Source organism: Oryza sativa, chromosome 1 (assembly GCF_034140825.1).
Source record: "Oryza sativa Japonica Group chromosome 1, ASM3414082v1".
Taxonomy (NCBI): Eukaryota; Viridiplantae; Streptophyta; class Magnoliopsida; order Poales; family Poaceae; genus Oryza; species Oryza sativa.
This window is the reverse complement of record NC_089035.1, coordinates 42,156,265-42,171,527: the sequence shown is the minus strand read 5'-3', so window position 1 is coordinate 42,171,527 and position 15,263 is coordinate 42,156,265. Positions and strand designations below refer to the sequence as shown.

At 40.0% G+C, this 15,263-nt stretch overlaps 1 protein-coding gene across 4 annotated transcripts; it reads right to left on the bottom strand.

Moving 5' to 3' along the window:
• Nucleotides 1-916: 916 nt before the first annotated feature.
• Nucleotides 917-10,371, bottom strand: LOC4326061 (uncharacterized). 4 transcript variants are annotated; one of them, XM_015755386.3, is made up of 6 exons: nucleotides 10,081-10,371; nucleotides 9,390-9,457; nucleotides 7,540-7,739; nucleotides 2,579-3,538; nucleotides 1,367-1,840; nucleotides 917-1,280 (listed from the first exon to the last, which is right to left on the bottom strand). In XM_015755386.3, the coding sequence occupies exons 3-6, from the start codon at nucleotides 7,565-7,567 to the stop codon at nucleotides 1,189-1,191; spliced, it is 1,554 nt and encodes a 517-aa protein (XP_015610872.2). In that variant the 5' UTR covers nucleotides 7,568-7,739; nucleotides 9,390-9,457; nucleotides 10,081-10,371; the 3' UTR covers nucleotides 917-1,188. The 4 variants fall into 4 exon arrangements, with proteins under 4 accessions (XP_015610872.2, XP_015610869.2, XP_015610861.2 ...); XM_015755383.3 differs by having other exon boundaries at nucleotides 10,086-10,371; XM_015755375.3 differs by having other exon boundaries at nucleotides 10,113-10,371.
• Nucleotides 10,372-15,263: the final 4,892 nt, after the last annotated feature.

Genomic DNA, 15,263 nt, shown 5'->3' with positions numbered 1-15,263 from the left:
TCTGAATTCGAAAATTTCAAATCTCGAGTTAAAAGTTTTTAAATCCGAATAGAAAGTTTTCAAATCTTGGTTGAAAAATTTCAAACCTGTGTTGAAAGTTTTCAAATCTGAGTTGAAAGTTTTCAAGTTTGAGATGAAAACTTGAAAGTTTTCAAATTTTGACTTAAAAAATTTAAATTTTGAGTTAAAAGTTTTCAAATCTGGGTTTAAAATTTTCAAAATTTGACTTTAGATATATATTTTTTCTTTTCAATTTGTTAGTAAAAAAATCTCGCGGAAAAAAGAAAAATCTTATCTACTACCGTCATTATCTCAAACTGTTGTTATCTAAGACTAATACTAGTCTAACCGCCTTATCCCAACAAAGCGCTGCGTATGCGCCAACTAGCGATCCCCAACTTCGTGAGCCTGGGCTTTAATTCGGTGTATGATGTGAGCCCTGTCTAATATAATTTGGGCATGTTCAGGCCGTTCGATCAAATTTCAGCGGTCCAGATTGCTTCGCGCGGAGGAAAACGTACATCCTGATGGAACGAGAGATTGGGAAAAAAAATTAACGAAGAGAGATGGAAAAATGAAAAGGACAAAAAGAAAATATACCGCCAAAACTCCGACCCCATTTTTTTGGCGGGGAAAACGGCGATCCTCATTCGGTGCTCGTCTGATCTCAATGCAGTATGTGTGTCATATGGCAATCACAAGCTTGGTGCTCAAGTTTATATAGATTTTGCATTGTTCTTCATAGAGATATATGTTTGTAGTTAGCTAAGCTACATTGTCAGATAAGATTACTTGAGCATCACGTACGGTTGTGACATGAACATCATGATTCATTCAGGTACAAAAAACTGTCTCAACGATGCATCAAGTATCAAACATGTAAAAGACTGAAGGAATCTGCCGTCGCAAGGAATCATGCAAAAGACTGAAGTTCAGTGAGTTGTCCACCTTTATCTTCATATGTTTTAGTTAGCTAAGCTACATTGTCAGATAAGATTACTTGAGCATCACGTACGGTTGTGACATGAACATCATGATTCAGGTACAAAAAAAACTGTCTCAACGATGCATCAAAGTATCAAACATGTAAAAGACCGAAGGAATCTGCCGTCGCAAGGAATCATGCAAAAGACTGAAGTTCAGTGAGTTGTCCACCTTATCTTCACACCTGCCCTCTCCTCATCCTATTCACCACCTGCCCTCCCCCCCCCCCCCCCCCCCCCCCTTCTCTAGATCCTCATCCTCCCGAGGTTTCTTTGGCACAACTGGTTTTGCTTTGACTGCAAAGAAATAATTTTCATTAAATTTACATAGCAAGTCACAAAAAAACTACGAGAAAAGCTGAAAAAAAGATAAACAAACTTACTGTTGCGAAAACTCAGAAGTGTCTTAGCACTTATTTCTTCGATTCCAGCATCTCTTAGCAGCTTAATCTCAGATGTCTTCACCAAAACAACTGTACAGAGATTTTTTTGGTGGATATATTCATCCAGTGCCATTGTCCCACCAAACATAACCACCAATCTTTTGGTCTCTTTCTCTTCAGTGTTAGGAGAGTCATACTCCACAATTGTGACACTGCCTTCTTTACTCATCCAACACGTGTAAAACTTTTGAGAGAGATCCTTAATTAACTTTTGATAATGAGGAGATTTGTCTTCAAAGTTGTCAACCACAATAAGCAAGCGATGGGCTGAAAAAGTTTTCATAATTTCAAGAAAGGAAGCAATTTCAGCTTCTTCATCATCAGCCTTAACCCAACAGATTGAATCCTCGGATTCATCTGATTCCTTAATTTCATTTGTTGTGTTAGAAATTTGTTTTCCACCATCACGTTTGTCTGGAAAAAAAAGAAGCAAGAGTACAAATTAAATCTGAAACAAGCACAATCTGAAACAACAATGTTATAACAGAGGAAAAAAAGAAAACATGACAAATTAAATACATAAGGAGAGACAGAGTAAGCAGCAAATGTGACTATAACCCAAACAATGTAGGATGTAAAAAACTGAAGTACTGAACCACTGATCTGATAATTATCTTATGAATGTTCTAACTACCGAACATTGAGGCAATGCATTTATACAAATCGCGCTTTACTTGCCAGACTAAAAATCAATCTGGAACGTGTCAAAGGGCCAAGACACTTCTGGTGAATATGTGCATGTGAGCTGTAAGTGTTGACTACTACAATACTCATCTCATCTGAAACCGAGTATTCTTATGACTCCCCAGTTAAGATGCCTATATATGGAGCATTCATATCTGTAGGGGCTGGAGTGCTGGACGGACTAAGAGTCTACAGAGCGGCGTGTACAAAATAGAAAAATATAACTGCCAAAAGAGTAAAAAACACGAGTTTTTGGAACTGGCGCACCCACAAAAACAAGGCCTTTTTGCTAGTTAGTCGCCCGCATTAGTGTCGAGCAGAGCAATTTTTATTTTATCATCAGACAAGGCAAAAAGGAAACAGAGCATACCAAAAATTGAAAAATGCAAGAGTACAAATTATATCTGAAACACGCATAATCTGAAACAACATGTTATAACAGGGCAAAAAAAAGGAAACAGAGCATACCAAAAATTGTTCGCAGATAGCTGCTCCATGATATCCTGAACTGCGGCTGACTAAGAATTGGAACTGTTTTTTCCAGTATACTGAGTACCAATCTATTCCTTGATATCAGGGGGTCATCAACCATACTAACCAGACGATCTGGGATCAGCAGTAGTTCTCTGGGTTTCCAGACCGGGGTCAAGGACTCAAAGCGACCTCTCAAACTCCTCAGAAACAGAAACAGCGACCTGTTGGGATCATCAACCTTTATCTCATATTCACCATTCAGCACATTATAACAGACCTTGTTGTCGGTCCAAACAGTCCCTCTTAACAAGTTAAGGTCAATAAGCTTGAAGAGGAGAGCTATGACTGCCAAAGCCTCTGCCTCCACAACACTCTTGCAAGGTACCTCATGGAAAACCTCAGCCCAGACAAGTTTACCCTCTTTAAAGATGACAAAGGCAAGTTTTGCCTTTCCAGTTTGCTCACAGAATGAAGCATCACACTCCCCCTTGAAAGAATCACTGCATGATTCAGCATCACTCGAGTGGAGGAAGGTCTGAACGGTCCCGTAGCACTTTGTCCAATCATCTACAACAATGACCCTATGTTTAAAGATGTGCTCAAGGAACAAAGTCCATTCATCTTCCAGCAGGATTTCCTTTTCTGTGGTCACATCTAGGGCACTGAGGTAGCGTGGAGACTTCTTCAACAGGTTATTTGTTCTTTGGTTGAAAGTTTTCATGGATTTATCAAGAGGCTGGTGAATGAGTAAACACTTTGAAACAAGTAGTGGACGAATGCTGTCCTCAAACACTTGCTTCAACGCAGGGATAGCAAAGGTCTTACTTGCATCACGAATGCCTGGAAGTACTTTCCGCAGTAAGTCCGCAGTGTCCCCAGGGCCAACACTCAACTGTTCCAAAGAAAGATTGGGCCTTGTGCTGAATCCACGCTCGCCGGGATCTCGAAAAACACCTGCATGCATACAAAAGAACACATAAAAACACCATCACCAAACAGCCAAAACGAGCATGAAAATAACAGCACAAATCAGCAGCAGGGGATAATCTACGAGTTCTAACAATAGATCAGCAGCAGAGGATAATTCACGAGATCAAACAATAAAAGATCAGTAGCAGGGATAATCTACAAGATCAAACAACAGATCAGCAGCAGGGTAGATAATCCACAAGAACAAATCTACCAGGGGATAATCTACAAGTTCTAACAATAGATCAGCAGCAGAGGATAATTCACAAGATCAAACAATAATAGATCAGTAGCAGGGGATAATCTCTACAAGATCAAACAACAGCTCAGCAGCAGGGGAATAATCCACAAGAACAAATCTACCGGGGGGTAATCTCCAAGATCGAACAATAGAGTAAAAAAAAAGGACTGCTTTGACATTGCCCCCACCTCCCCCAGTCTCCACGCCAAGCAAATCTACCAGATCTCAAACAGACTAGAGAAACAAATCCCCAGTTTCCACGCCCAGTACAAATCAGAGGATTTTTTTAATATATATAAACGAGAGAAACAAATTCGCCAAATTAATGGACCATCACACAAATTAATAGGGTTTAATCTGCAAGATCAACTAGGAAACAAATCCGAGCCAACCCAACTTAATAGACCATCACATAGATCAATAAGGTTTTAATCTACAAGATCAGCTAGGGAAACAAAACTTAGACCATCCCTAGAGACGAGTGGATTGACCTGAGTTATCCTCGGCTTGCTTGCTGCCGCCGGCGGTCAGCGCACGGCACAGCGTCCATCTCCGGCGGCCGAACCGAAAAAGACTCGACATCTCCGCAGATCTCCCTCCCAATTCCTCGTCGCCCCTTCCTGGCCGCCTCGTCCACCAGAAGGGAGACGGGGAAAAGGGGTTTCCAGAGAGTAGAAGGGAAGGGGAAAGTGAAGCGAGTGTACGACGACCAATAGAGATTTTTTTTTGCCCCTTGTTGAGAAAGTGCGAATAGAGACTACTGGGCCTTCATGTTCGACTTTGGGAGTTTGGGGATCCGCAAGGCAGGCAGGAAGTTGAAGGCTTGGTTTGACATAGCTGAAACTTTTGGCCCGGTTTGAGATAGCTGATTTTTTTTTGGCTCGACATACTGTATAATCTATTTTTTTCACTGATTGCTAGTATTTGACTGTACAAATGAAGGAATTAACTAATTCTTATTATGGATAATCCAATTTTTATGATAAATCTAGAAACTCGGGTAAAGTGCATCAACAAATAATCGCACAGTCGTAAAAATGTTTGAACAAAACCGTAGGTATTATATCAAAGTTATACTACTGTTTCATAAAACCACATAATTAACCAATTTAATCCAAATCTAACATGTAGGGGGGGAGGGGAGGGGGTGGTTTACGAGTTATTTCATCCACCATACTTCACTGAGCATGTAAAAGTTTCATCCCACATGTCAGATCATATAAAACTATCATCTCACGTCATATTTAAGTAGAATTTGTCAATTGTGCGATTTTATGAAACACTACCGTAATACTCGTAATACTCGTGGTTATGTGTCACATGCCAAAACCCATATGGTTTTGTATTACTTAGACCATAATACCTATGGTTACGTGCAATTTACTTTACAAAAGTGACAGTACGCAATCCGAACTCTAGATTGGGATCATGGATTTATATTACTAACATGTACTCCATCGATCATGGAGTAAGTATTTTGGTTCCATCGATCCAATTTAATGGAGCCATCAAAGAAAAGCAAACAAAACAAAATCGCCCTCGACATCACAGCCAGCAAGGAGGGGCAAAAATGACTTGTTAAGGAGTGGCACTACTACAAAAACGATTTTTCTGTACGGGACCCATGATTTTTGCAAACGGACCGTAAGTTGTCGCGTCTGGAAAAATCGAGCGGCATTTTCGCATACGGCTCTTTAAGGCGCCCATATGGAAAAATCGTTTTTTTTCCATGTGGGCTCTTAAGAGGTCTGTATGTAAAAATAAGCTCGTTTTTGCATGCGAATCACTTAAGAGCCCGCATGGAAAAATGAGTTAGCATTTTTACATGCGGACCACTTAAGATACCCGCAAACAAAAAAAATCACCCCTTTTTTTCATCTCCCTCCACTCTCTTTTCCCTCCCACCACTTCAAATTATTTCTATCTCCTCTCTCTCTCTCTATTTTAGTCTCCCCTCTCTCTCTCTCTTCCTATCCTCTTCTATCTCTCGTTTTCTTATGTCCTCCCCGCTCTCTCTCCAAGAGCGGGCAGCGACGACCGGGAGCAGGACGGGTGGCAATGGCGTCGGCGGGCGGCGGATTTGGCGGCGCCACCCTCAGGAAGGTTGGATCCACCGCCCTAGGGAGCGGCTGCTGCGACGGCGGGCGCGCAGCGGGGGCGGCGGATCAGGCGAGTAGGCGGCGGCACCACCACCATCCCCTCCTCACTGTCGCCGTTGGCGGCGGCCGGCTCCGTCCCCCCCCCTCCCCGCCGCCGACAAGGCGGTGGCGGCAACGGCGACAGCTCAGCCTCCTCCAGCCTAGATCTGTTGGCAGGAGCGGTTGGCGGCGACGCGTGGGCGACTTCCACGACGACGCTGGTGGTCGATGGGAGCAACGGCGGCGGGCCTCCTCCCGCCTGGATCCGACGGCGGGAACGGGCAGCGGTGGGAGCAAACGGTGGGAGCAGCGGGATCCCACGACGCCGACGCGTGGCCGGCATGATTTTTTTTGCGATTTTTAGATTTTTATTTTTGCATGCGGCCCATGTAAGCAACCGCATGCTGTTGCCCTAGCCGCATGCAAAGATCGCGATTTTCGCAGACCTTTCTGTGCATGCGGCTGGCCCAACCGCATGCAAAAATGCTTTTCGCCCTTTTGCAGAAAAACCCTTTCGTAGTAGTGTGGGTAAGGCATTTTAAGTAAGTTGGTGGTAAAAATCACCTTTTACAAGTAGTAGGTTCTTTTTTTAACAAAATATTATAACTTCAAGAGTTTTTATATTTTAATAAAACAAAGGGAGTAATAGTAAACTATAAAAAATATAAATCACTCATATATGGCCAGCTAGACGGCATGTAGACTGCATCTATAGGTGCACCTCATAGGGAGTGCTATTACTACTGCCTCCATCTCAAAATAAGTTTATTTTAGACTACAATACTCCTACTTTATAAAATCCCAATGCAACTATTACTCGCTTTATCTACTTTCAATACAATTATTCACTACTTTCGCATATTCCAATGCAATGATTACTTTAAAGATGAACTTATTTTCAGACAATTTGAAGGAGCATTGGGAACTTATTTTAGGACAAATTGAAGATGTTAGTATTATTTATTATGGTCCAAGTTACACAAAACCACATAAGTTTTAGCACTACTGTTTCATAACACCAAATAATTGACCAATTTAACCCAGATCTGACACGTGGGGGATTCATGAGTTCTTTCATCCACCATATGACCATACTTATGTGAGCATATCAGAGTTTCGTCCCACATGTCAGATCATATAAAACATGTCATATTTTAGTAGAAATTGTATATTGTGGCACTAGAGCTAGAGCTCAACAAAACAGTTTCAACTCCACCTAAAATTGGAGACCTAAAATTGGAGTGGAGCTGGGTGGAGCTCTCACAAAATGATCTAGAGAGGTGGAGCTGGGTTTAGGTAGCTCCACAACTCCCCTCTAGACCCAACTCCTAAAGTTAAATTTAGGAGTTAGAGCTCTACTAAGCAGGCTCTATATATAGGTGCACCTCATCGGGAGTACTCCCTTCGTCCCAAAAAAACTCAACCTAGGTTGATTCTTTTTGGGACGGACGGAGTATTAATCTACCTAGAAACTGGACGTTTGCAGGCGTACGGGTTCCCCATGGGACGCAAGATGTAAAAATCATCAGCAGAAACAATCAAACAGTGGAGAAAAGAACACAGCAAAAACAGAGCAAATTTATTTAAGAGAAGTAGGGATATATTACTGCCTCTGTACCATGGTGTAGTGCTCATCAATACGAGTTGTAATACCAATCATAGGCTTCCTCCGTACACATTTGCAGGGGGAGATCAGTCGTCTTTTTTGCACACAATGAACTGAATCTCCTCCATCTCCTATCTGCAAAATTTTGGCATCATGGGTTTCCTTTCCTCCGCAAATAAGTGACGCCTTGCCCACCGGCCCCTGCGGCATGATAGAAGATTCAAAGTGGTGTCACGTAATGGGGGATCAATTAATTTTGATGCATGACAGTACAATTTAAACTTAGTTTAACTCTTCACGTGAATGGAAGTGGTCGTTGGTTACCCATCCACAGATATAACATCTCTATTTACATATTTATGCGGTGGAACTCAGATAGATAAAATTGTTCAGCATCGTAAAAACAACAAATCAAATTGATACCCGTCTATGAGCGAGCGCACCGTACCATAGTATGGAATTGTCTGCTGTAGGACAGCCCACGAAAAATACAAGGTTTGATTTGCAATTATCACAGCAAGGAATGTGATACTAAGCCCTTATCACTTTTACATGTTACTAGTTGTATAAAAAAGCACCCAACCCGTGTGGCATAGATGCATAGTAGTACGTGCACACAATGCATCGCAATGCTAATGCCCTTAAACAGCAAAAACAAGACGTTCCACCTAATGAATTTTAAAGCCTTAGATTGCGAGCTAAATGAAAGAAATAGTGATAAAAATACACTACAATTAGGGCCTTAGGCCTGAAACATTTTGGTCTCACACAAAACATTCAAATTCAATTTGGTGAAATATCAACACATCTGCAGTGAATCAAAAATATCTACACATCTGCAATGAATCGAAGACAAAATAATGAAACAACATTAAAATACTTGGTACAACATTTCAATCCAACAAAAGAAACATCAAAAATGCATTGACTGAAACACTGGAAATTTCACAAAATCAATGCTGGCTAGGTCTGGCTTCTTCCTCCTCTCCGTTAGTTGGATCAGGCTTCCTTCGACAACCTCAAGTGCTGCAACGCGATGACCCGGTGATACGTACTTCAACTTCCTTAGCCACGATGGGCTGCCCCACGCCTCCTCTTTGCCGCTGCTGCGGGCGTCCTCTCCATCGCCATCTTCGGTGGCGGTGCTACGCACTACTAGAAAAAACATTTTTACTGACGGCCTAAAAACATTTGCACAGGCGCGCCAGCAGGTAAAGGCCAGTGAAAATCCTTACTTTCCACAAGCGGTCAGAATACTGTTTGCGAAAATTGAAACCAATGCGCGGTGGGTAGTTAGGAGCGGTGGGCTGTGGGTGGTGGGGCAATGGGATTTATTTTTTTTTACGAGCGGTGCTCTACCGCCACACTTAAGAGGTCCGCCTAAAAAATAGTGTTATTTTTTATGACGTACCTCCTAAGTTTCCGCTAGCGAAAATCGGTTTTCGCTGGCGGCTCATGAGCGAGAATCCTCCCATATGTTTTTACTAGCGTTTGTTTCATTAATCCGCCGGCAAAAATAAAAGGGTGTCGTCATGAAAAATCGTTTTTTTAAGTAGTGACGGGGACGCTGCGCCCTCGTCCTCACATCAAAGCCTTGGTGAGAGAGAGAAAGAGTAAAGTAGAGGAGAGAAAACGAGCAGGAAGATAAGTTAGAGAGATGAGTGAGATACGGGAGAGAGAAATGAGTGAATGAATAGCTATGTGGGGCGCCTGTTTTTGTCCCCCAGATTGGACGCCCCATATGGAGCGTATTCACAATCCAATTACTGGGTCAATACAGTGCAATACAGTGCAACACATGTACTACAGGAGTAGTAGACATAGCACAAGAGAAGTAATTCGTTTAATTACCTTCATCTTGTTGAATCTCGCGTACAAACTAAGGTACGTCACATCAAACGGTAACATCATCACGCGGTCTGCAAAAAAAAAAAAATTACGATTAATGTAAAGTAAAGCATGTAAAACATACTGCTAAAAGCGCACTGGCTGTGTATGTAAACCAGGGGAAATATAGGTTACAAGTAAAAATAGGATAATGATAATAATAATCCACAGACCACAGCTCAATCAATCCAGCCGACCAACCAATCAGACTGATTGTTGCCATGCTTGGAGTAGTACTTATAATAATGTTGAATATGAATCGGCAAATCCATCGGTCCAACTGAGCAACCAAATGAAAGCAAAAAAATAAAACCGCCGGGCGAGAAGAAATAGTAGTAGTATTAAACACTAACGATCTGATACTAGGGCTGTGTTTAGTTTCAAAATTTTTCTTTAAAATCTCAACTTTTTCGATCACATCAAAACTTTCCTACACACATAGACTTACAACTTTCCCGTCACATCGTTCCAATTTCAACCAAACTTTCAATTTTGACGTGAACTAAACACAGCCTAGCAGCTAGGGTTTGCAACTAGACTGCATCTGTAGGTGCACCACATCTGGATCTTGAAACGATGAGAAATCATCAACACACCCAATCAATCAAACACCAGAGAAGAAATGAAAGCAGAGCAAATAGGCTACTAGTAGTACTTCACTAATCATATGTTGGACTTCATCCGTACTCTGTTGCAGGAAGGGAGACCCCGTCCTTTTTTTCCTCAAACAGATATCCTCCTCTCTGCGAAATTTTGGCTTCGTAAGGATTCCATTCCTATCTCTGCGAAATTTTGGCTCCATAAAGATTCCTTTCCTCCGCGCACACGCAGCCTGCAGCAGGAGAGAAAAGATTCATCAGAGATGACAACGAAGTGGGATGGAGTAGGGTTGAGAACGCGTTGGGGAAAGCAGAGCTGACTGCTAGGGTTGTAGTACAACGTGTGCAGTCTTCCACACCCACCCCGCCGGCCCCTTTCTCAAGATCTGATCTGATCTGACGATGTGAAATGTCAATCCTACCCATACCTCTATGCGAAATTCCTATTGTAGACATACCCCGGGCGGGTTATCCACTAATCTCTAATAATTAAAACAATCGTTGTTGTTTAGGGATTACCAAATTAAGACGCATGCATTGTTTAGGTACTACAGCAGCGCAACTACTATACTCATTTGCATCCAATATAAGATCCTTGGTGTTGGTGATGGGGGTCGAAAAAACTTTAACAGATGTTAAGAAAAGAAGAAGGCACAGGCTGTGTTTGGAACGGCTGGTTCCCATCTCTCCACCTCGTTTTTCACGCGCACGCTTTTCAAACTGTTAAACGGTTTGTTTTTTTACAAATTTACCACTACTCCGAATTGTTATTAAAAAACTGCCACTAGAAAATTGCAAAAATGCCATTAGTACTATCATTCCAGTGATATCCTTGCAATATTAAAAAAACCAGTGGAAAATTTACAAATGCCCTAAAAAGTTTCTATATGAAAGTTATTTAAAAAACATATTGATCTATATTTTTTAAAAAATTAGCTAATACTTAATTAATCACGCGCTAATAGATTGTTCCGTTTTCGCGCGCGTACATGCTGGGAACCGATTGTTGCGACACATAGACACAGATTAATTGATATCAAACCAGAGACGTGTACGTACCTCGATATCAAATGTAGAGTTAAACCAGTTGTGAGAACTGGGAATCTCGCTCGGCGACAGCCCACTAAAAAACCCCACCAACCATTGACGGATTGGGCAGCAGCTGCTGATTAAGTATGGCCTCGTTTAGTTCCCAAATATTTTTCCCAAAAATACCGGGGCTGCTTGGTTGGCGGCTTAGGTGGTGTTTAGATCCAGGGACTTAACTTTAGTCCCTATCTTTAGACACTAATTTAGAGTATTAAATATAGACTACTTACAAAACTAATTACATAAATAAAAGCTAATTCACGAGACAAATTTTTTAAGCCTAATTAATTTATAATTAGAGAATGTTTACTGTAGCATCACATAGGCTAATCATGGATTAATTAGGCTCATTAGATTCGTCTCGCAAATTAGTCCAAGATTATGGATGGGTTTTATTAATAGTCTACGTTTAATATTTATAATTAATTTTCAAACATCCGATGTGATAGGGACTTAAAAGTTTTAGTCCCATCTAAACAGGGCATTAGAATGCCACGCCACGTCGTGGCTCGCCACAGGTCCTGTGGCGGACATTTTGTTCGCCTCAGAAAATACTGTAGCGCGGCGAAAATACTGTAGCTATGGCATTCAATGGCTGGGATCCAAACACACCTTCATATCGAATCTTTGGACATATGCATGGAGTATTAAATATAGATTTAGAAAAAACTAATTGCACGGTTAGGAGAAAATCGCGAGACAAATCTTTTTAGCCTAATTTGTCCACGATTAGCCATGAGTGCTACAGTAACCCACATGCGCTAATGACAGATTAATTAGACTCAAAAGATTCATCTCGCAGTTTCCAGGCAAGTTATGAAATTAGTTTTTCATTCGTGTCTGAAAACACCTTCCGACATCCGGTCAAACATCCGATGTAATAGCCAAAAATTTTCTTTTCGCGAACTAAAAAGGCCCTATGTTGCTGTCTTCTTCGTCTCCATCCCACGCCTCGCCCATCTACTCGTACTACTCCCTATGTTTCAGGTTACAAGACGTTTTAACTTTGGTCAAAGTCAAACTACATTAAATTTGATTTAAGTCTATAGAAAAAAGTAGTAATATTTTCAATTTAAGACAAATTTATTATCAATATATATTCAACTATTGATTTGATGAAAATAATTTAGTATTATAAATATTATTATATTTATCTATAAACTCAGTTAAACTTTAAACAGTTTGAATTTGACTAAAGTCAAAACGTCTTATAACCTGAAACGGAGGGAGTATCAAATAGTGGATGATGATTTGTCTCACTATTTGTTGTATGTACAAATGTGTTCCTTCAAGAGTACTACTCCCTATGTCCCATATTAAGCGTACTTGTGGGTTTTAGTGTCCAACGTTTGACCGTCTTTCTTATTTAATTTTTTTTATAATTTGTATTTTTATTGTTATTAGATGATAAGATATAAATAGTAATTTATGTGTGACTTAATTTTTAAAACTTTTTTATAAATTTTTTAAATAAGATGGACGGTTAGATATTGGATAAAAAAGTTATGGTTGTATTTAAAATAGGGAGTACGCTGCTGCGTGAAAGAAGTAGGAGGTGTGAATCTTTATCTTCGGCCTGACTACAAGTATTTATATATGGATGCATGGATATTGATGATGCATATCCATTCCGTCAATATTCACGCGAACTAATGGAAATAAATTTATCATAATATATAGTAAATTATCCCAAGATTGAGCCAGTAGTAAAAAAACTAATACAACACTCTACTTAGGTGGTGTTCTTTTCTTCTGAAGATGAAGATGGAGATGAAGATTAAGTTTTTTTACGTAAAATGAGGTGGTATTGATATATGAGTGATTGAGTTTTAATTATTATAAACTTAAAAAATAGATTAATATGATATTTTAGAGCAACTTTCATATAGAAAGTTCTCGCATGAAACGTACCGTTTAGCAGTTTAAAAAGCGTGTGCCATAAAAATCTTAATTTTCATCCAACTCCCTGGCCGGCTCTTGGTTCTTGAGCAAACTCCTCCACTGGGATGCTCATAGATGAAGAAAAGAGACTTTAGGCAAGTGGTTCTGGTAGCTCAGTTGGTTACAGCAAAGGTTAATCTTTAGAATAAAATCCAGTTAGAAAAGAAAATCCAATAAGAGTTAAGCTGCCATGAGCATCATGGCATAGATAGGTCAAAGGGAAGGAGGCAAGCCCGACGGGACCTTGGCCTGGTTTAGATGGCAAAAATTTTTGTTTTGGATGTCACATTGGATATATGGACATATATTTGAAGGATTAAACGTTGTCTAATAATAAAATAAATTACAGATTCCGTCAGGAAACTGTGAGACAAATTTATTATGCCTAATTAATTTGTCATTAACAAATATTTACTGTAGCACCATATTGTCAAATCATGGTGCACTTAGGCTTAAAAGATTTGTCTCACAATTTACACGTAAACTATGTAATTGATTTTTTTATCCACATTTAATACTCCATGCATATTTAATACTTTATGTATGTGTCTAAACATTCGATAGAATAGGTGAAAAGCTTTTGTTTTGAAAACTAAGCCCAAAATTAGAAGTTTGAAGAAATTGGAACGATGTGATGGAAAAGTTGAAAGTTTATGGGTGCAGGAAAGTTCAATGTGATGGAAAAGTTAGAAGTTTGAAGAAAAAAATTGGAATATAAGGAGGGCATATTTGGATGCTATACTAAGTTTGCCACTATTCATCATACTTTTTACGCCACACTTGTCTAAGTTGTGGCTTAAAAAAAATGAGCCACGCCTTAGCTAGCAAGATTGGATTGTGCCATACTTTAATGAGTTGATGACATGTGGGACCCTAATAGATGAGAAAGAATCTTGCTACAAGCGTGGCTATGAACCAAATAATATGCTAATTTAGTCAAACTTGTCTAATATAAAGTGTGGTAATCTTTGACAAATTTTGATAGCAAACCAAATAACCCTTTAGTGCATGCATCATGGAAACGGTGCAAATTAACGCAGCCCCGCGCATACGATCGGTTGGCCGCGCTGCATGCGGGATTGATTAATTTTTTTCTTGAAATTCCATTTGATTTGATGTTGATTGATCGAGAATGAAACGTGGATTATTTAAATAGGAGTACTACTAGTAGTGCGATCAAAATCTGAAACCCATCACAGCATCACATCACATCGATCGATGGAGGGGCTGAAACCCATGCACGCACGATAATTTATAATTTAATCGATTCCGGCCAGGTGACCCGCCCAGTATATATTCCCCACCACAAAGGTTCGGTTGTTGGTTTGGTAGCTTGTACTCCCACCGTTTTCTGTATTACTCGAAACTTTTAACTTTAACTAATTTATAGTTAAACCTTTTTAAGCTTTATTAAGTTCATTAGAAAAATTAGCAACAACTATAACACTAAATTAATTTCATCAAATATAATATCAAATTTATTTATATAGTATGTTTTTTATTTGAAAATGTTGCTACATTTTTTTATAAATTTGGTGAAACTTATGTAATATAAAACGGATGGGTGGTATTGTGCTTTGTCATCGATCCATACATACATGCAAACGAGGGACTTGGTCCAATTCATTTCTAAAAGAAAAATCTCAGCAAATTTTGGTAGTGTTAATTTTGTGGGGTATCATACTTAAGAGCAGGTACAATAGCAGGCTATAAGCCAGCTGCAAACATATTTTAAGCAGATAAATGAGGAGAGAGAAGGTCAACAGGCTACAGATTTGTAGCCAGCTATAGCACGGACTCCAATACACAATGTGTGTATGACATGTGGGACCAGATATTAATAGTGTAGTATGTAACTATTGTATAAATGAGCTATTAGATTGGCTATAATGAATTAAAGCTAGTAATTGACAATACTATACTTGCTCAAAGAAAGATACTGTGTACTTTTTCCCCATAGAAATTTCTTCCGGCCCATTAGGGATAGGCTCGTGCAGTGATGTCGGCCGCCAAGCGATTGCCGGCTGCTGCGGGCATAGGTGTATGCTTTACAGATCGATGCCAATTGAGCTCACGTCCAAGGTTCTGCACCGTTCAACAAGCGTCGAACTGGTACTTGGCATGGCTAAGTTGCATGGTCAAATAACGTTAGTGTTCTCTTCCAATTTGCTTCCATCGTCTCGCATTTGAAACCTAAATAAATGGTAAA

What these genes read in the sequence shown, in the direction of transcription:
- LOC4326061 (XM_015755363.3), bottom strand. Translation starts at nt 4,376, where the DNA reads ATGTCGAGTCTTTTTCGGTTCGGCCGCCGGAGATGGACGCTGTGCCGT. An exon ending in CTATCTGCGAACAATTTTTG is followed by an intron (nt 1,841 to 2,578) that starts GTATGCTCTGTT and finishes TTTTTTTTCCAG; the next exon opens with ACAAACGTGATGGTGGAAAA. An exon ending in ACTTCTGAGTTTTCGCAACA is followed by an intron (nt 1,281 to 1,366) that starts GTAAGTTTGTTT and finishes ATTTCTTTGCAG; the next exon opens with TCAAAGCAAAACCAGTTGTG.